This window comes from Gordionus sp. m RMFG-2023, chromosome 1 (assembly GCF_954871325.1).
Source record: "Gordionus sp. m RMFG-2023 chromosome 1, tfGorSpeb1-WG-v2, whole genome shotgun sequence".
NCBI classification, from domain to species: domain Eukaryota; kingdom Metazoa; phylum Nematomorpha; class Gordioida; order Chordodea; family Parachordodidae; genus Gordionus; species Gordionus sp. m RMFG-2023.
The window spans coordinates 64377908-64400715 of NC_088775.1; the positions used below are offsets into that span (position 1 = coordinate 64377908).

Sequence of the window (22808 nt, forward strand, 5' to 3'; positions counted from 1 at the left end):
AAATAACAGTGATAGAATCAAAAAAATTAAAAACATTAAAGTAAAGATTGGCAATAAAATAAATATTGGATAAAGTTATAATTTGTTATAGTGATAGCATTTGTGTTTTGTTTATTTTAAGAAAAATTAACTTTTTTGATAATTTAAAATTTTCAAAAAGTGAGACCTATGAAATTGAAAATAGCAATACTACTACCCTATCTCTAGCCTATCTACTTTGGTCTATCCTTTAAACTCCTAAAAAAACATGAAGGCAAATTTTACTACTCTTCATCTCACGTAGTCATTGACTTTAATTTTTTAGTCGCGACCAAATTGCAAAGCAATACAGAATTTTTCGATAAAGATTTACGTTTGGAAGCCGTCCTTTAACAATTTCCACAAATAATACACAATTGCCATCCACATCGTCTATTGAACTGGTATTGGGTATTTTGATTAAACTCGAATCTTTCGATAAAAGTAAAAATGCCATGTTAGTAATTGGCAACATTGATTGCTAATAAAATGTCCATGTCTATTATGTGACGTTTTTCCAAATGTCATTGAAGAAAAAAATGTATCAAATCTAATATATAAGATATGTTATTAAATACCATAACAAACGAAAATTTATCCAATTCCTTGAACATTGGAATAAATAAAATAGAAGCTCATAATATCACTATATTGCATATAATACAAGTTAAATTTTTCAAAAACTTTACAATGATTTTTTTAGGCATATTTATGCCAAAGATATTACATTCGTAACAACTCAAAATATATAAGAGCAAAAATATGTATACTGATATTAAAATTAATCAAGGTACCATCTAATATTATCATTATTATTAAATCACAATATAGAATAAATATAGATTACCGCAAATTTATAAACTCATTAAAGTTGTGTCAGAATCATTATTGAAACAATTTGATATGATTATATTTGATTGTCTTAAACTAACATCCAATAAATTGCAAGAACTATTTTTGCAAGTTGAAAAATCATATATAAACTTAAAGATGCTTTTACCAAAATCCAGTTATATTAGTAATATATAATTTACTTGTTAAATAATAAGTAAATAATAGGCATATACGTTAGGAATATTTTAACTAAATATGAAAAATATAATTATCAGGATACTTGTGAATTAATAACTAGTATCAAACATTTTTATCAAGATTCTGAAAATAAACTGCCATATATAATAAATAATTCAAAGTTTATAAATAATTTGTTTTTAAATATATTGATAAGGTTATTCCATGTCAAATGAATAAATAATTATTAATGAGTTAAGTAACAAATGGAGTAATTATTGATCATAAATTACATTTTTTATTAGATAATAATTATTAATTATAACTGATGTTCTATATTATATTATGTATTTTAGAAAGTAATATTCTAAAATATTAAATATCAATTTGGTACAAGCTAAAATTTTCTTTTAGAATTAATTAGGATATATATAATGGCTGCAAATTTTTATCAAATATCTGTTAAGTATTTGGTTTGACATGGAATGACCCAAATGTTAAATGCACATAAATTATAGAAATATAACATTTTATAGTTGCAGAGTAGTTTATCAGTAGATAATTTTTTTATAATAATCACCTGAAGAAAATTAATTAAAGATTATTAAAAAGATTGGCTATGCATTACCTATTATGTTGCAAATGATAATAACATGTTTATAATTGACTAGACCAGTCTTCTGAGGTAGAGGTCCACGATGGGCAGGAATATAAATACCGGGAATGACTAAAATACGCGTCCCCGAAAATAACGCGTACCTACGCGTCCCTGGTCAAAACGAAGAAAATGTTTTTTTTTAATTTAAAAAAAATACGGTAACTATATAAAATTTATAAAAATTTATTTTTTTAAAAAATAAACTACGCGTCCCTACGCGGTCAAAATACAGTTTTTTTTAAAAAATAAAAGCAGATTCATATTTAACTCATTAAAAGAATACAGAATATGTAAATATTATATATTAAAGTATTTAATAACTTAGTGAAAAACACTTTTTTTCGAAAACACTACGCGTCCCCGGTCAAAAAACCGTTTTTTTTTAAAAATAAAAGCAGATTCATGTTTAGCTTCTCAAGGAGATTCAGAAAATGATATTAATAAAAAAAAATTTTTTCGAAAAAATTTTTTTTTTGACTATACTACGCCTCCCCGATCAAAATACATTTTTTAAAAAAAAACAAAAGCAGATTCATATTAAGCTCATTAAAAGTATTCAGAATATGTTAATATTGTATTTAAAAATATTTTATAAATTAGTGGGCTTTTGAAAAATAACTTTTTTTCTTCATTTTTTGACTAAAATACGCGTCCCCAGTCAAAATACATTTTTTTTTAAAAAATAAAAGCAGATTCATATTTAGCTCATTAAAAGAATACAGATTATGTAAATATTATATATTAAAGTATTTTATAACTACGCGTCCCCGGTCAAAAAACCGTTTTTTTTTAAAAATAAAAGCAGATTCATGTTTAACTCATTAAAGAATACAGAATATGTAAATATTATATATTAAAGTATTTTATAACTTAGTGATGGAAAAAACACTTTTTTTTCGAAAACACTACGCGTCCCCGGTCAAAAAACCGTTCTTTTAAAAAAATAAAAGCAGATTCATGTTTAGCTTTTCAAGGATTGTGGAAAAAAAAATTTTTTTTAAATTTTTTTTATTAATACCATTTTCTGAATCTCCTTAAAAAGCTAAACATTGCATTTATTTAAAAAAAAACAGTTTTTTGACCGGGGACGCGTAGTGTTTTTGAAAAAAAAGTGTTTTTTCAAAAAATCACTAAGTTATATAATACTTTAAAATATAATATTTACATATTCTGTATTCTTTTAATGAGCTAAATATGAATCTGTTTTGATTTTTAAAAAAAACTGTATTTTGACCGGGGACGCGTAGTTTAGCGAAAAAAAATTTTTTTTTAAAATTTTTTTATTAATACCATTTTCTGAATCTCCTTGAAAAGCTAAACATGAATCTGCTTTTATTTTTTAAAAAAAACGGTTTTTTGACCGGGGACGCGTAGTGTTTTCGAAAAAAAAGTGTTTTTTCCAAAAATCACTAAGTTATTAAATTCTTTAATTTATAATATTTACATATTCTGTATTCTTTTAATGAGCTAAATATGAATTTGATTTTTTTAAAAAAACTTTATTTTGACCGGGGACGCGTAAGGACGCGTAGTTTAGCCAAAAAAAAAATTTTTCGAAAAAATTTTTTTTTTAAATTTTTTTTATTAATACCATTTTCTGAATCTCCTTGAAAAGCTAAACATGAATCTGCTTTTATTTTAAAAAAAAACAGTTTTTTGACCGGGGACGCGTAGTGTTTTCGAAAAAAGTGTTTTTTCAAAAAATCACTAAGTTATTAAATACTTTAATATATAATATTTCCATATTCTATATTCTTTTAATGAGCTAAATATGAATCTGTTTTGATTTTTTTAAAAAAACTGTATTTTGACCGGGGACGCATAGGGACGCGTAGTTTAGCCAAAAAAATTTTTCGAATCGAAAAAATTTTTTTTTTAAATTTTTTTTATTAATACCATTTTCTGAATCTCCTTGAAAAGCTAAACATGAATCTGCTTTTATTTTAAAAAAAACGGTATTTTGACCGGGGACGCGTAGTGTTTTCGAAAAATAAAAGTGTTTTTTCCAAAAATCACTATGTTATTAAATTCTTTAATATATAATATTTACATATTCTGTATTCTTTTAATGAGCTAAATATGAATCTGTTTTGATTTTTTAAAAAAACTTTATTTTGACCGGGGACGCGTAAGGACGCGTAGTTTAGCCCAAAAAAATTTTTTTTTATTAATACCATTTTCTGAATCTCCTTGAAAAGCTAAACATGAATCTGCTTTTATTTTTTTAAAAAAACAGTTTTTTGACCGGGGACGCGTAGTGTTTTCGAAAAAAAGTGTTTTTCACTAAGTTATTAAATACTTTAATATATAATATTTACATATTCTGTATTCTTTTAATGAGCTAAATATGAATCTGTTTTGATTTTTTAAAAAAAACTTTGTTTTGACCGGGGACGCGTAGTGTTTTCGAAAAATAAAAGTGTTTTTTCCAAAAATCACTAAGTTATTAAATTCTTTAATATATAATATTTACATATTCTGTATTCTTTTAATGAGCTAAATATGAATCTGTTTTGATTTTTTAAAAAAACTTTATTTTGATTGGGGACGCGTAAGGACGCGTAGTTTAGCCAAAAAAAATTTTTTTTTTTAAATTTTTTTTATCAATACCATTTTCTGAATTTCCTTGAAAAGCTAAACATGAATCTGCTTTTATTTTTAAAAAAAAACAGTTTTTTGACCGGGGACGCGTAGTGTTTAAGAAAAAAAGTGTTTTTTCAAAAAATCACTAAGTTATTAAATACTTTAATATATAATATTTACATATTCTGTATTCTTTTAATGAGCTAAATATGAATCTGTTTTGATTTTTAAAAAAACTGTATTTTGACCGGGGACGCGTAGTTTAGCCAAAAAAAATTTTTCGAATCGAAAAAATTTTTTTTATTAATACCGTTTTCTGAATCTCCTTGAAAATCTAAACATGAATCTGCTTTTATTTTAAAAAAAACGGTTTTTTGACCGGGGACGCGTAGTGTTTTTGAAAAAAAAGTGATTTTTCTTCACTAGCTTTATTCATTTATTTTTAATGTATTATTACTTAAATTTATAAATAAAATAATTTAATAAATACAAGTCCATTCTATGCATTTCACCTGAAAATATAAAATTTATTGTTGCCTTCTAAGATGATGCTGGATTACTCCACATTTATTTGGGTAGGATCATTTACCATGGTTATTTTAGATGATAATTGTTGTATTTAAATCACTTTTAATTACAAGGCTTATTATTTAGTGCTGTATAATAACATCATATTTTTGGGGAGATGTTACTATTTGGGAAGTAATTGTAAAATAACAAAAAAAAATTTTGAGTAACAAATAAATTTTGGAAAGTAATTAATAGCAAAATTTTTTTTGAGTAACAAGTAAATTTTAAAATTTATAAGAACCTAGATATAATGCAAAATTATACATAATTTATTATATATTTTTTAAAAATTAAATATTAAATAAGATCTAATCAAATGATTATAATATAATATAAATCTTACAACCCAAATTTTATTTTCATTCACACATATATTGATGGCTACGATTATTCATCCTATGCTTCAATTAGATTGACCTTAGATAAAATTAGGAGAAAACGAAAAAATAATGCAAAAAGAGGATGATAAATTTGAATAGTATTTTTTATGTATTTTAATGAATTACCATAATTTAAATATTATTTATTAAATATAACACTATCTTTCTATCATTGGTACCAATTGAGCATATCTTTAACACTGCAAAAGCTGTGCTAAATACGAAATGTTAGGTTTTATATGTCCAGGCTCGGTTTGGCTCCAAAAAGAATTTTTGGGCACAGCCCGATTTTTTAAAAAAATATATAATATATTCTTTTAATTCTTATAGCTAATAATGGCAATATAAAATATTCAGTTTTAAAATATACGTCCCCACCCATATATTTATAAAAAATCTCAGCCCTGGGTATTTAAAAAAATTTATACTGGCTGCAGATCTCTGATAATTATAAATATTTTTAGGAAATTTATAGTTTAGTAATAACTATTAGCATCTTTGGCCTCGCCATAATATCTTCTATGTTTCGTGAAATAGTTTTCGCTATATTGTTTTCGAGATTTTAGTTTCGCGATTATTGATTTGCAATTAAAGTTTTACTGTAATGTATCCGCTTTAAAGGTTTCTGATAAGGGTTTCTATATAAAAATTGTGGTATTGTCCTCGCTGGATAGCATTCACTAATGTGGATTGGTGATAAAAGTTTCGCTATAAAATCCATTCGTGATAAACGACGTCGATAAAAGGTTAGCCATAAAAGTATTGCTGAATTGACATGGAACCATTTTAATTAATTTCGTAAATGCTTTCAAGGGATAGTCGAAAATATGAGAAACGAATGAATGTTTAAAATTGCCTATGTTATTTTTCGACAAGTTTGTTTGATGCAATTATGCAATCTTTATTGCAGTGGCATGGTTAAAAAGATTTTAAAGGTCGGGCTGGACTAATGGATCTTTAGGTTACTGAATAAGATACACTTATATTTTATTTAAAAAAATTTATTTTTTGAAAATAGTGCTTCAATTTTCTTAGAGGATCTTTATGCATCGCTAAAGCAAAATGATTACGGAAAAGGTATCTATTTTTGAATACAATTTTTTTATTAAATATATTTTAAAAATTATGAAATTATATGAATCGATTAACTTGTTTTATTAAAATTATTAGTATTCGATAGTGTTAAAAAATTACTACCCAATTTTGGGTTCAAGAAGCACAAACCTGGAACAGATCCCGAACACAAACCCGGAGCAAATCCGAGCACATTACCTGAGAACAAGCGGAGAAAACTAGCACAAACACCGAACACAGACCCTGAGCAGAAACACATTTTTTTTAAATTGTGTGTTTTCGTGATTTTAAATATTTTTATCAGCACAAAATATCAATTTGATAGGGTATCAAATAAAGGCTATTTGAACTATTTTTTAACTGAAATAAAAGTATTCATTCTTGGTCTGAATAGGTTGAAATTAGTCGGAGTGGATGGAGGGAGGTTAAAAATAAATTTCGATATGGTTATCAAATAAGTGCTAATGGTAAAATATTTTGACAGCAATACTGATCGAAGCTCTAAATGGGTGGTTCTAGGTCTTAGGGCTTCGGCAATGATTTTAATTTTTTATAGTATAGAAATTCAATATTGGTATCAATTGAAAGTTTATTAAAAAATATTTTGATTGCAATGTTACTCAATAATCATCTATGTTAATTACGCAATTCCTACTCCATTCAGTTTAGTAGATAATGAATCTTTAACATTTTACACAAATGGCCATTTTAAACTATGGTCGGCAAACGATGTTCATGAACTTGGGAAAAGTTTATGAGATGGCCTAAATGCAACTGATAAAAAAATTAGATAAATTAACAAATAAATTTCAATTATTACTTAAATATGGACATCCCATAATAGCGCATTATTTTATGCTATAACTCTGCATTATATAAATCAAGACTGGTGTATTATCAATCTTGCGTTAGATATGATATCATTCCCTCATCCACATACAGGACATGGAATATCATCCATTATATCATTAAGTGATTTCAAATTTAAAGATAATATTTTATCTATTACTAATATAAGGGCTAGCATAGTCAAGCCATAGAAGTAATGCAAATTTATTATAATTTGAATTATAAAACTGTTTTATATGGCTCATGTCCTAAATTTAATTGTTAAAGATGGGCTAATATATTTGGAGGATCAATTAATCAACATAGAAGGTATGCTTACCAAATTACACATCTCGTGCATGTTATTGCAGGTGTATACATCTATAATTGGGGCTACAAAAATACATATTCCTGTTAAAATTAGATGGAATCGCGTATATCTTATAATACTATTAATATGGTAAAAATTATTTTTATACATTTATTATTTCCCTTTTCTAATACATAAAATATTAACGCACTTTTACAACTTAATATGCTTAGTTAATTGGGGCCGTTGGCTCCTGATAACTTAAAATACTTCAAAAATTTGGAAGAATTCTATCGCCAATTTATCAAATAACTGTAGAAATAAGCTCTAAATCTTCGATAATAAGGAAGACATTATTAATCTATAATTGCTATAGTAGATAATTTAAAAAATCTATAGATAGGAAACTCAGATGCTGCTTCATTAAGAGAAGCTTCAACATTGATTAAAAAATATTTGATGAATATGGTCACTATATAATAACACCATTTAATCATGCTGCATTAGTACTTGATCCTAGCAAAAAAATACAATAATTGCAAATTTAAAAGGAGATACAGCAGTTAAAAATATGGCTATTTTCAAAGATAATTATGCAAAATACATATCGGAGTCATTTGATGATATATTAATAATAATAACAATCCATCTAATCATAAACTATTGCTCAGATTTGTTTAGTCGATTTTTAGACCTAAACTCAGAGTCAGGGTCTTATACAACCAACCATTTTACTATACTAGTATTAGATATTAATTTTTTCAAATAAAAAGCTGGTGCTATTATATGTTTTATAAAGAACGCTGACTAAAACAATTATAATTATATCAAATATTTAAAAATATTGATAACGTCAAACCAAAAACTTGAGGCCCATCCTGCTATAAAAATAATGAAATTTGTTTTTAAAAATTATGTCTTATTTTTTGTTTTAATTGCTTATTTCTATATATGAAGCACTGAATTTTATTACCGAATATTTCGAAACACCATTTATACAAACACTAGACGGTAAAATGGAGAGAAATGATCACACACAGCTATTTCGTTATGGAGCTTACAATTTAGCTATACTATATTACAAGTATTATCATTTAATATATTTATATAAAACACTACTAGATTTTAGTTCAAGCAAGGCATAAGGCTTAAAATATTCTCACTTTTTTTGAGCATAAATAATATAAAATTTAGCTTCTTTTTTTTTATCACACATATTAAGAGCTAAAATTAGTGTTGTTAATTGGTTGGTTGTGTAAAACCCAGGGTTTGGGTTTAAAAAATCGACCAAACCAGCTCTGAGCACGAACCCCGAGCACAGACCCGGGGTCCAGACCCGGGTCGTGTTGTGTTGTGACGATTTAATAAACATGTTGATAATTAAAATATTTTTTTATTGTAATAATAAAATTAATCATAGAGGGCGGGTCTAGGTCTTGGGGGGTCAGGAATATTTTTATCAACACAAGATATCGATATGGGTATCAAATAAAATCTAATTTAAATATCTTTAGATTGAAAGTATTCATTTTTTGTCTTGATGGGTATGACTTGGTCTGGGGGTGGATAAAGGGGTGGGGGGGGGGGGTAAAAAATAATTTTTTTTGATATGGGTATCAAATAAAAGGTTATTGTAATAATAATAATCACTCATAGATGGCGGGTCTAGGTCTTGAGGGGTCAGGAATATTTTTATCAACACAAAATATCGATGTGGGTATCAAATAAAAGCTAGTATAAATATCTCTTGATTGTAATAATTATACTCCAAGTAGGCGGGATATCTTAGTTAGTCAGGAATATTTATATAAACACAAAATATTGATATAGGAATCAAATATAAGGTATTTTAAATATCTTTTGAAGGGTAAAAAAATATTTTTTTAATATAGGCATTAAATAATACTAAAATATTTTTTATTGTAATAATAATTAAACTCCACAAAATATTAATATGACTAAAATAGAAGCTAATTAAAATATTTTTCTACTAAAATAACAGTATTCACTCTTGGTATCTTAATGGTAGTGTTGTTAATTGGTTGATTGTGTAAAACCCAGACCCGGGCTTTGGGTCTAAAAAATCGACCAAACCAGCTCTGAGCATGAACCTTGAGCACAAACCCGGGGTTCAGACCCGTCCCAGCAAAAGCAAAGATCATATTTTTTCTTAATCCAATTTGGTGGTTCCGTCCTTGGGGGATGATATATAGGAGGCCGGACTCTACCACGTGATTCCTTTATAATATATGTTAAATAATAAGGATCTTATTATATTTTAATAAATTTTGGTCGTTATTTAGCAAATTAGGTTGGCATTTAAAAAATTCCTATACGTTGAGTAGCATCTGTCTGAAAATTTTTTTTGCTGACATAACCAGGCCTGATCAAAAAACCAAGTCCCATGCAATTTTCATAAAATTTTGTCATTTATTTCTATTGTAATTTAACAACAGCCTTAAATTTAATTTTATATTCCATTTATTTCTATTGTAATATTTAGAATAAATTAAATTTGTAATGATAATCATATTGGGTGAAAAGAATAATAGGCTCAGCTCAGAGTGGAAAATCCTATGAGGTTGGAAAATAGGAATTTCAATATTTCTATCTGCTGTATTTGTCGAGGGAAGGTTTGAGAAATTTTTTTTAAAATTATAATGGGTCGGAATGGGCTTGGAAAATATTTTTATAAATTATGTTGGGCTAGGCTTAGGGAAATTTTTCAAAATTATTATAAGCTTGAATGCTTGGGAATTTTTTTATTATTAACTATGGATCAGACATTGACCTAAAACAAAATTTTCTGCAGGCCTGGGCTCGGCTTTATCAAAAAACTAAGGCCCATAAAATCTGATTTTGATTTTATTTTAAAATTCTTTATGTTTTTTTAAAATATTTTATTCCAGTTCTCAACTATCAAAATTCTTATGATTTTTGGTTGGGCTTGGGAAATTTTTTTTAAAATTAATATGGCCTTAGACTTTGCTTGGGAATTTTTTTAATATTAAATATTAGGCATAGGTGATCAGTAATATTTTAACAAATAATATTGATATAGGTATCATCAGTATAAGCTTTAAATATATTTTGACTCAGAACATAATTTACACTTAGTTATAATGGATTGAACCTGCCCTGAAGGGGGGAGGGGATTATAATGAATAAAAATTGGATATTATTTTCAAATATCCGGTAACAACTATTATAAAAGTAAGGAGAAAATTCTCATTCCCCGTTATTTTTGACGATCTCAGCAATGCTGATAGATAAATCAGAAATTAAGAATATCTTATTAGGTGTACCTCATTTTCTCTTAAATTTTAATATTTTTATAAAATATATTAATAAAGTATATTTAGTATCATATAATAAAAAATAACTAATTAGTATTAGCTAGTAATTAATAAACATCTAAAATATAAAAAAAACGCATGTGAGATGTGATTAGAGTTGTTAAACGCTACTTTTAAAAGTAGCACGCATCCGCTATCGCTATTTGTCAAAAAAAGTACGCCATTAAAGCTACTTTTTATAAAAAAAAATTACAAACAATTGCTTATAATGTTATTGTATAAAAAATATATAAAAATCAACATTAAATATTAAAATATTGTTAGTTTTGATTATAAAAAAATTTATTATAATTTGTACCTTTAATAATAAAATCATTTCAATATTATCATCCCCAAGTCTAGTGGGACGATCAGAAAGTATAAGTTTTGCCTTATTAAATAATCTCTCGACATTAGCACTTGAGGGTAAGGGCGTATTTAATCTTATATACATATTTTTAATATAAGATAGATTATCAATAATTTTATTTGCAAGTACATCGTATGTCTGGCATCCTATTATAATTTTGAGGGCTAATGCCACAGATCTTCTTTTTAAAGTCTTAGGGTCTAGCCAATGGCCTGTGATTCCCAAATAGGCTCAAAAATATTTAATCAGATCAATTTATAAATATAAATAAGTTTTTACCTTCAGTTATGTGTCCAACTATCTGCCGTGGTACATATATATGATATCTCTGATAACTCTACTATTAGAGCATCTTTCATCATTTTAAAGTTATCTGCTATTTTATTCATTAGTGTCTGACGGCATAAAATTGTTGTACTAGGGGATAGAGTTTTAATCATCATGGTAAATGATGGATTATCAACCAAAGACATTGGCTGAACTGTATAAATTATTATAACAATAACTTTATCAGCCAATTTCTGAGAAATATTGTCATTCGTATTATTAATTAATTTGGTTACAATTGAATTAATCTTTATGGATGTAGAGTCGCCTATACCAAAATTAATTAGATGTTTCTCCATTCCCTTAAAACTCATGAACAGTCTTATAAAATAAATATTATAAGAATGTAAAAATGACAATTTACCTTTAGGTGTTTCTTGAGGTTATAGCTACTGGATTGATTTGAGGAAATATTTTTTTTTTGCATTTTAAACAAATAAATTTGAAGCCAGTTTTGGATTATATATTTATTTAAAAAAAATTTCAAATCTAGGGAATGGGAAATTTGTATTATAGCTATTAAGAATTCCCTGGTATCTTCCATTTCATTAATATCATTGTCTGAATCACTTTCAACTATTTGGATATCCATAGGCGATGACATTTTAAATTATTAACACGTGATTTAGGTTTATAATACAAATGAAAATATAAATTACAAATTGAAAATATATTTCAATTTCAAAATTAAATAATAAATCATAAAAATTATAATTAATTAGGATATTATATTTAAATTTTCATATTTATACTTACCTTCATTATATTTTTTAAAAGTAGCTAATTCAAAAAAAGTAGCCTAAAAAATTAAATAATTACAAAAAAGTAGCCGCTATTAGCTATAGGTACCAAAAATTTAGCGCGCTACTTTAACAACTCTGGGTGTGACTTTGATATTTTCAACACAAATTATAAATTTACAACATAAATCTCTTTATATTATTTATACATGAATCTTTATTTTATTTAATTTCAATATGTGATAAATTAAAATAAAATCTTATTTTGTTTACCTTCTTTTATTTTATATTTAAAAATAATAAATACTCGTTGCGTTCCGTTTCACTTCATTCACTGTAATCGTAAATTATGAGGGGGGGGGATTTGTTTATAAAAAATATTCAATATAATAATTTTTACCTTGACTTGTTCACTTCTATTTTCCTCTAATTAATATATTTGAGAATTAAAAATTAAAAATGAATGGCGTAAATGAATATAATTACAACACTCACTAGATTATTATATAATATTAAGTATAATTATTATGTTTTAAGTATTTTTTTGGTTTAATTTTTATATTCTGTTTCAGTTTTAATATGGTTATATATATATAATAAGAAAAGCGATGATGATGTTATTTACGATTACGAATATTTTTTTGATATTAGGATAAGAGTTTGAACATTATAATTAAAAACCAATGTGTTTTTAAAAATTTTTTGAAAAGCTTCCTTTTTCGAAATTTAAAAAAAAAGGGAAAAAAATAATTATAACTTTTTCCAACGAATGTTGCAATAATACATTAGAAATCGGGCTGGGCCCATTTTTTAAAAAAAAATTAGCTTCGGGCTGGGTCAAATATCTTTAAATAAAATTTCGGCCAGGTCGGGTTGAGCCATGGAAATATTTTAAAACATATCTAAATTTATCAATTTTATGTTGAATTTTTTATGTAAAATAAAAATATTTGATTATATTTATAGAAACTAAAGACACCACGCCACGCGTTAATATCACATCTACATTTTAGATTTTAAAATCATGCGCAAATATATAATTATTTTTTTTATCACATAAGAAAACATGCAATTTTATTCAAAAAATTATCTACAGATACTTAATTATTAAAAAAACCGAAAATAAAAATTATTTTTTAATTAAGTATATTATGAAATAATCGTCCTCTTGTTCGTGAAATTAAACAAATCCCAGTTCGTATCTAATTTTAACTAGGATCAGGATGGTATAGCTGTAAATAATCTCTCAGTTAACCTAGATAATAATTTATTTTAATCCTATTTGGTATTTATAAGCCCTAAGTGGTCCCGATTAAAAAATTTTTAACCATAAGCTTAGTTGCTTGCAGGATTTTACTATCTAAGTTCGATATTATTGATAAATATTTTTTATTTATAATATTTGAAACAACATTATTCATCTGGACCCCGGGTCTGTGCTCAAGGTTCATGCTCAGAGCTTGGTCGATTTTTTAGACCCAAACCCCGAGTCTGGGTTTTACACAACCAACCAATTAACAACACTACCATTAAGAGACCAAGAGAGAATACTTTTATTTTAGTAGAAAATTATTTTAATTGGCTTGTATTTTATAGTCATATTAATATTTTGTGTTGATAAAAAATTTCCTGGCCCTCCAAGACCTAGAGCCTATTTAGAGTTTGATTATTATTACAATAAAAAATATTTTAACCTATTATTTAATGCCCATAAAAAATATTTTTTTACCCTCCAAAAAATATTTAAAATACCTTTTATTTGATTCCTATAATTGGCTTCTATTCTATAGTCATACTAATATTTTGTGTTGGTAAAAAATTTCCTGGCCCTCCAAAACCTATAGCCTATTTAGAGTTTGATTATTATTACAATAAAAAATATTTTAGTAACCTATTATTTAATGCCCATATTAAAAAAATATTTTTTTACCCTCCAAAAAATATTTAAAATACCTTTTATTTGAATCCTATATTTATATTTTGTGTTTATATAAATATTCTTACTAACTAAGACATTCCACCTACTTAGAGTATAATTATTACAATCAAGAGATATTTATACTAGCTTTTATTTGATACCCACATCGATATTTTGTGTTGATAAAAATATTCTGACCCAAGACCTAGACCCGCCATCTATGAGTGATTATTATTATTACAATAAAAAAATATTTCCTTTACCTTTTATTTGATAACCATATCAAAAATAATTATTTTTTACACCCACCCCCTTTATTCACCTCCCAGACCAAGTCATACCCATCAAGACTAAAAATGAATACTTTCAATTTAGATATTTAATTTAGATTTTATTTGATACCCATATCCATATCACCACGGGTCTGAACTCTGAATCCCTATTCGGCCTGAGCACATAAAAGGGTCGTAAATTTTACGACCAAGCAAATTAACAACACTAGCTAAAATGTTAGAATATTATAAATTTTGTGTTGCATATATCTTTATTACATTTAAAATTATCAAATCCATCTAACTATCAAATATATTCCTATAACATTTATAATTACTATCGAATAATTTATTCCATAATATAATAAAATGTCTTTGAAAATCAAACAAAGACAATTAAAAGTCCATTTTTCTTATAAAAAATATATTGAAAAACGTCCATAAATGTCAATTACAAATTGAGAGATACAACAAAACTGGCATGAACACATAAAATATAATTTGTGCATATATATATATAATCTAAGTAAATGTCTATATAAATATAGAAATGATCTAAAAAATATAAAAATTATTTTTATTTATTTCCTTTGAATTTTCTTTTTCTGTTCCATTAAGTTCCATACTTTTTTCTTAACTATACCTAATAGTTGTCATGGTGCAGTTGATTGCTATTAAATTTTAAGGGTTAGAGGATCATGGTTTGATTGATATTGTACTATTGGTTGTCATCAAATTTTAACGATTAGTGGGTTATAGTTTGATTGATCCAGAGCATCATTGGTCAGTCATTCATGATCATTCTACTTAGGCTTGGTGTCATTAATCTAGCATCATTGTAGTTGATTGGACAGAATATTTACAATAAGTGTCAGTCAAATATGTTTTTTTTAAATATCCTTTTAACATTTTAGATACACTTCCTTATAAGTCATAAACATAAATTTCAGATATTAAACACAAAATTTTTGATTACAATATTCACATGAGGCCTTGACTACTTCCTTCTTTCCTTGTGTCTAAAATAATATCAAATGGTCAATTCCCTTCATTATATAACCTCCAAAATGTAAAAAGAAAAGATATTCTAATATTACTACCCCCCCCCCCCCCCATTACTCTTTACATATATAAATCCACATTTACACATATAAAATCAAAAATATTTTATTAATTTACCTTTCCATATATACATTATAACTCATGTATATATAAACTTTAACATTATTCTTCTTTTTAAAAACTTGAACTATTTCTTTACTTATTTTAAATCCTAACTTTCATATCTAGCCACTTATTTCAACACATTATTCTTTATGCCAATTCTTCATTTTTATTTAACATAATCCAAATTTCAATTTCATTTAACATTAGCAAAATGTTTCATATCTATAATATTCATTTCATCTTTTTTTTAAAAAAATATCTATATTATCACAATCCTTTTTTTCTTCACATTATTTTTCAAAAATTCTTGCTAATTATAATCCCAAAATTTTAATATTAAGCAATCTTTTCTGTCCTGCATTACTTGAGGTCTTAATTTCCTATGATGGATACCTATACTCTATTCAATGTGTCTTAAGGCTTACAAAATAAAACTTATTTAAAACACTGGGCTTAAAAAAAATCAAAACATATAATACATAAGCTACTTATCAAAACATATTAAATTAAAACTTTTATTACCACCACTATATCCAATGGTTCCCAGAAAAATTTTTCAAAAGTAAACTTTTATAATAGTAATATATAATGGTTCCTCCATTTATATCATCAACCTTTAAAAGTAAACATCACAGTAATAAAATAATGGTTCCTCTATTCATATATTACCAATTTATAAAATAAACCTAAAACAAAAAAAAACTCTTAACCCATATTTTACTTTTTATCACTTTTTTAATTTTCTCAATTAAGACAATTGAATCCTTTTAAACCCATACCCTACTTTCTTTCTTATCTTTTCATTTGCTCAATATCTTACTATTGTAAAATATTAAAAAAAATTTTTACAAAATCATTTTATTGAATTTCACCCCTCTTATTTCTTTTTAAATAAGAACAAATTTCTTTATACTTTTCATAATTAACTTTACTTTTATATCTGTATATTTTCAAAATTTAATTCTTTTAACTACATGAATTATTAACATAAATAAAATATTACTCATTTATATATTCAAAATTTTAACTTATAAACATCAAAACACCTTAACCCGTGACTTCTATACTTTTAATCATTCGCTATGTGCTTAACCTCAACCTTTTAAATGCTTCATCTAAACTTCATGTTTGAGAATACATTCATTTTAACACATTATTTTTATATATTCTTTCATTTTAATCAATATAATTTCTAAAAAAAATCAATTAATTTATAAATTTTTATTTACCTAATTTAATTCTATTAATATTTTATGATTTAAATTAATGCATTTCTTATACCCAAAAATTTCTCCTTTCCAAACATATTCCATTTAAACTTGTCTTTTTCCTCTCTTCCCCCCATCTATTCCAATTTTTATCTATTTCTTATTTTTAATTTTATACATTTCATACAAATACAAATCTTTTACCTCTTTATTTTGGCTGTGTATAATGGTTTTTCAATGTATTGCATCTTCCTGCTATTATCTCATCTTATAATTTAAAAAACAGCACCAAACTGTTGCATATATTTTTATTATATTTAAAATTAATAATTACCGTCGAATAAATTCTATAATATAACAAAATATTTTTGAAAATCAATCAGTTAGATTTTTGAAAATTGACATAATATAAATTTTAAAGTAAATTGTAAGATAAATTTGAATTTTGAAATAGAAAAAAATGGGGAAAAAATAAGCAGACGATACTTGGAAAATTGAAAAAGCAAAAAGCAGACAAGAGAAATGATGAATAATAAAATATCCATGAAATTGAGTTTTAAGAGAGGATTAAAGTTAAATTTTGTTTAAGAAAGAAGTTGTAATTATATTAAATGTTGATTTATATTATTTTGTTTAAATTAAGTTAATAAGATTAATATATAAAAAAAATAAATTGTTAAAGGAAATAAATAATTGAAATAAAAGATATATAAATGATTTATAATGGTACTTGCTAAACTTTATAGTAGCTTAGGTAAAGAATTGGAGAAGATAAGAAAGAATTAAGTTATGATGAATTGATTGAGATAAATTAGTAAATAAAGAAGAGAATTTATTTCTTTGAATCTAGAAAAAATAAAAAAATTAATGAATAAAAGTAATAACTTGACAGAGATATATTATGGGTTATGTATAATCCTCAGCAATTGAAAAAAAGAGTCTCATTACTCTCCCAAAAATCTTTCATACATTTGAAAGAATTTACTAGAGTTTTGATTCAGAAGAGTAGAAATCAGGCTAGCTAATAAAAAAGAATTTTAAATTTAATTGTATTATATAGAAATATTTCTAATTTGACAGCCTCATTCAAATCTTTTAAAAGTATATTTAAATTAATAATGCGAGATTTTAAAAATATCTATGAGATTTTGAAATATTCAATGAATATACCATAGATAAATTCCTTTTTGAAAATCAAACAAAGACAATTAAAAATTCATCTTTTTCTTATAAAAAATATATTGAAATACGTCCATAAATGTCGATTACAAATTGACAGATACAACATTTTGTATGAGCTTAAAATAAAATTTTAATTCCTTTTTAAATAGAAATAAAAATTACGCCTAATTTAGGTGTTACTTTGAAATCTTATTATGTTTTTATTTTCATGAAGTATAAAATAATAATTTAGAATGCAAAATAAGGAAAAAATTCAAAATCACTTGGTGGAATCCCTCCGTATTATATACACGATAAAAGACGAGAATCTCTTGAACCATTGCTTGAATTTGTTGCAACTCACTATACTACACTTCCAAGTCCTGAAAAATGAAACCTGTCCGGATGTTAACAAGATATTGACCGATTTTTTTTTCATCTTTGATGAGTTGAACGAAAAACAAATGAACAATTCCCCTCTTTTGTTGCAAGACGCAAGAAATTTCGATAAAAACCTTTTTACAAAAAGTTCTTTATTCACATTAAGTTGTTTTATGATGGAAACAGGCACCCTGCCCAGTATTATAACTGCTCTGCTAATAAAGTTAGCATAATTAATTATTCAATATTCAAACATAATCATTTAAATTTTTGGAATTTATTTGCACATTATTTTTATATGGCAGTGCAAAATTTCCCAAAGTTGGCTTACCTAGAAACATTTTAAAACTATTAACTAATATAAGACTTGTATTATCTAAAAGTTAATTAATTTAGTTCCTCCAAATTAGTATTCGAATTTTATATTTAAAAAAAAATAATTAATTGACAAGCTTAAGAGTTGCTATACACCACAATGGTATTTTTCATAATTTAATACTGATAAAATATATTTTTGAAAAAAATTAACTTAAATTTAGCCTGAGACAAAGTAATGACAACATAAACGTAGAAGAAATTTATACTGAGCCTGGAAATTTGAATCGAAATATTTTAAATATGCAGTTGTTTACCTCCCATTTGATGATATCGTCTTATTTAATGCTGTGTGGTGCATCCATTTATGTTAGGGAAACTTTGACTTATCAATTGCACTATAATTTTGAACTTTACGAAAACAAATATTTGGATTCTAAATTGGGATATTTATACGTTGCCAATACCTTACATCAAAATGTAAATTAGGCTAAATTTTTTGTGGTTCATCGCTTTATTATTTTATAAGGTTCTAACTTTATTATGAAAATAACATATTATCTTATGAGGGTAATTAATTTTGAGCTTTTTTAAAATGTAAACGCTTTAATGAAATTCCTAATTCTTTGCATTTTAAGTTGACCAAAAATGGAGTTAGACCCTTATAATAATCACTAGCGAATAAATTCTATATTATATCCTATAATAAAATCGAATAATTTATTGTGAATAATAAAATTAATAATTATGATTTCTAGATATGGTAAATATTTATAATATAGGGAAATTATTCATCGCGAAATGTGGTTTTGCAATTTTTATTAAATGAAAATAATTTTGATATGGAATTCGAAAATACATTACATAATTACGATTCATGTACCGAGATTTATATATCTTGCGTAGAAATGCTTTTAGAAGAATATATAGACTCAAAAAAGAATTCGCTGGATCCATTTGCAAATAATAAGATCGGAATGATAAGTGATTTGACAAATGATTTATTCTACTACGATAACCATGTTGCAAATTATTGGTATGGACCACAATTATAAATAAATATATTTAATTTTATGTTTCTAGAAAAATGATATTAATATTAAAGAAAGCTTATTATAATTTTTTAATATATTCATTCACAAAAGAAAAACCTTTTAATTTAATAAATATTAGTTTAAAAAATAAAAATAGGAAAAAAACAATTCTTATATAATAATTTTTAAGAATATACCAATTTTTGGTCTTATCTCATATTAACTTCGTAAAGTTTCAAAAACAAAATCTTGTAAAAATAAAATATACATATGCAATTAACAATTAATTTTTAATCTAAACCGCCATAAATAAAATAATATAAACAATTAATTTTATACAATTTATATTTAAAAACAAATAAATTGATTGTCTTCTCCGTAACCTTTTTGTCCCTTGGGCTGGAATCTACTATGGATCTTGAAAATCTCAGACCCTCAAATTTTCTTAAAGGCCTATCCCCCTCAAAAATATAGCAAACTATTCCCCCCCCCCCGCTGCTTACTATATTAAATTTATTTTTTGATAAAAGGTACGCTTATTTTTGCATGGACGTTTTAAGTGACTTTGAAAGAGCATTTCTCATATTATCTCGATATACATACGATGCACTTACTTCAAAAAATCATGGACGCTTAACTAATTATCAATATCAATATTTAAGAGTCAAGTACTATTGACATCTTTATTTAGCTTTCGTGATAATATAAAAATATGCTTATATCAATCTTCTATATAATCGTTAAAAATAAATTTAGATTTAACACGAATTCTTCATGGATAAACTTATATAAACTACTAACACCCGTAGTAGTATATATTTTTAAAATTTATCTCAATTTTATTTAATCCCTTCTTTTTATGTTTTATTATTACCTTAATTTACTCTTGTATTTTATTTATACAGATGTTTATTATTACTTTCAAACTTATATACTGAAATCGAACAACCATATAAAGCAATATCGATTATTAACATGGCATTAAATATATGCTCAAAATTTCATTTTTACTTGTTGAAATCGTTTCTAATAATGAATTTGGCCAACGTGAAGGTTAATTGATTAAATATATTACGAAACATAAATTAATATTATTTTGAATATATCGAGAAAGGGAGCATATTTGGTAAGAGTATTATTAAAATTTAAAAGGTATTTTTTTCTGTTAAAGATCTGCATTCCCGTAATTTTTTTTCATTGTCCGAACTAAAATTATTTTCAAAAATTAGACTTGCCTAAGATCAAAGTAAATTCGGACCCCAAGGGGGGGGGATCGGGTTGGGCCTTTGTAGATTACTAATTTCTAGTGTATCAGATCTATGAATCAATGATGTAAGAAATTATGATTGAATATAATCATTTATTTGATAAAAAATTGAATATTATGGTTTATCAAATTTATTCAAATTATATATTTCAATCTAGTTTAAATTCATAATTTTCTAATTAAATTATTTGATTAAACTCGCGATAATTTTTTATTTATAAATGTAGAAAAACATAGGTGACTGGCACAACTCCAAGCTAGCTCTAAGCATTTCACACCCAGCTTTGCAATATATCTTATCGAATTGCTCAAATGCCCGAGATTTACAGAATGCTAAAATTTTATACAGAGATATATATAACCATTATCTATCAATGGGTCATAATTTATCAACATTTTAAGTGCAAATATTCGAAAAATATATGTAATATAAATATATTCTGCCGTCGAAATTTTAGTGTATGTTAAAAAAATGCTCTGCTAGAGCTAGATATATATTGAATTTGTTTTGAGATAGTGTTATTAATTATTTTTTAAAAATCAAAAGATGATTTGATAATAAATTGTCATGCAAATAAGTAAAAAAAAATTAAATCGTATTGCCAATGAAAATTAACAATCTATCTTTCCTCATATCCGTCTGTCTACGTAAGGAATTGGGATTTTTTTATATCTTTTTAAAAAAAATACTACAATATTTTAATCTCTGATTTTGGAAAATCCATATAAAAGGAGAGATGCATCAATAGAACTTTTGACACTATGTCATCCAATACCACTGTTGTGAAGATCACTGTCTGGTCTTTGGTCAGGACCGAAGCATTCGGACCGAACTAAGATCCTTTAAAAAGTCGATCCAGGCCGCGTTCCTGAATAAAAAGGCTAGTCTTTTTTTTTAAATATTTTCGTTTTTACCTAATTTAATTCTTGTTTATTGGGACTATAAATAAAATGCTTTTGATAACTTATGGTTTTCATATTGAAAAATAAAAATGAACTAAAAATTCACAAAAACTTAACTCCTCTAGAAAATAAATACAAAAATCAAAATCATATAATTTGAAGATTAAAGCAAACTTAAATAATAATTGAAATAAAATAAGGTAATTTATCATTATTAACATAATTTTAATTTATAAAAGTTAAATAAATAATAAAAAAATTAGGACTTCTTTTCTTATTGCCGTAGGAATTTGTAATGATTTTTTTATATAAAGACAGCCTACAATTAATGAAGATCATTTTTGAGTACATGTTTGAATCAATAAGCAAATATTTAATCACATTAAAAAACAATTTAAATTATATAAGTTAAATCGAATTAAATAAAGCAATTGTGCGCAAAAATATGAGAGATATTCCAACTACGCTACTAATGTGTTGATATTTTATGTGTTTTTTGAATATCTGAAAGTTTTAAGCTTCTTGTTTTGTTATAATCATTCATACGTGTTTCGATAAGAGGGCGAAAATGGCGAATTAATCCCTATAAAATATCAAATTAAAATTTATATCGCAATATATAATTTATACTCAAATAGTATTTTTAGTTATCAGAGAAGGCTAGTAATTTAAATAGGAATTAGTGATCTGCATCAGGCCTAATTTTTCAAGCCCGGCCCGAACCCGAAATTTTTTTAAAAAGTTTTGTGGGCCCAGCCTAAACCCGAAATTTATTTTAAAAAAATTTACCAGCCTGGTCCGAATTTATTTAAATATAGAAATTAATTTTTATAATTACTCAAAATAAAAGACATATGTTATATGGCGTTTAGTTTTAAATTAAATCAAATTTTTATTTTACATAAAAAATTCAATATAAAATTGATAAATTTCGATATATTTAAAAAATTTCCAAGGTCCGACCAGGCCTAAAATCTT

The 22808-nt window shown here is 25.3% G+C and overlaps 2 protein-coding genes across 2 annotated transcripts in view; one reads left to right on the forward strand and one right to left on the reverse strand.

Moving 5' to 3' along the window:
* The first annotated feature begins 561 nt into the window (after positions 1-561).
* On the forward strand, positions 562-21438 carry LOC135922609 (uncharacterized). Its single transcript, XM_065457014.1, has 10 exons — positions 562-684; positions 722-808; positions 850-1036; positions 8390-8516; positions 18184-18534; positions 18851-19106; positions 19409-19662; positions 20191-20328; positions 20566-20713; positions 21155-21438. The coding sequence occupies exons 1-10, from the start codon at positions 583-585 to the stop codon at positions 21326-21328; spliced, it is 1824 nt and encodes a 607-aa protein (XP_065313086.1). The 5' UTR covers positions 562-582; the 3' UTR covers positions 21329-21438.
* The window catches only part of LOC135922610 (NADH dehydrogenase [ubiquinone] flavoprotein 1, mitochondrial-like), a 52069-nt gene continuing 50368 nt past the window's right edge, over positions 21108-22808 (reverse strand). The window contains exon 9 of the mRNA XM_065457015.1: positions 21108-22413. Coding sequence (XP_065313087.1) covers positions 22300-22413 — 114 coding nt within the window. The 3' untranslated portion in view covers positions 21108-22299. The remainder of the gene's footprint in view (positions 22414-22808) is intronic.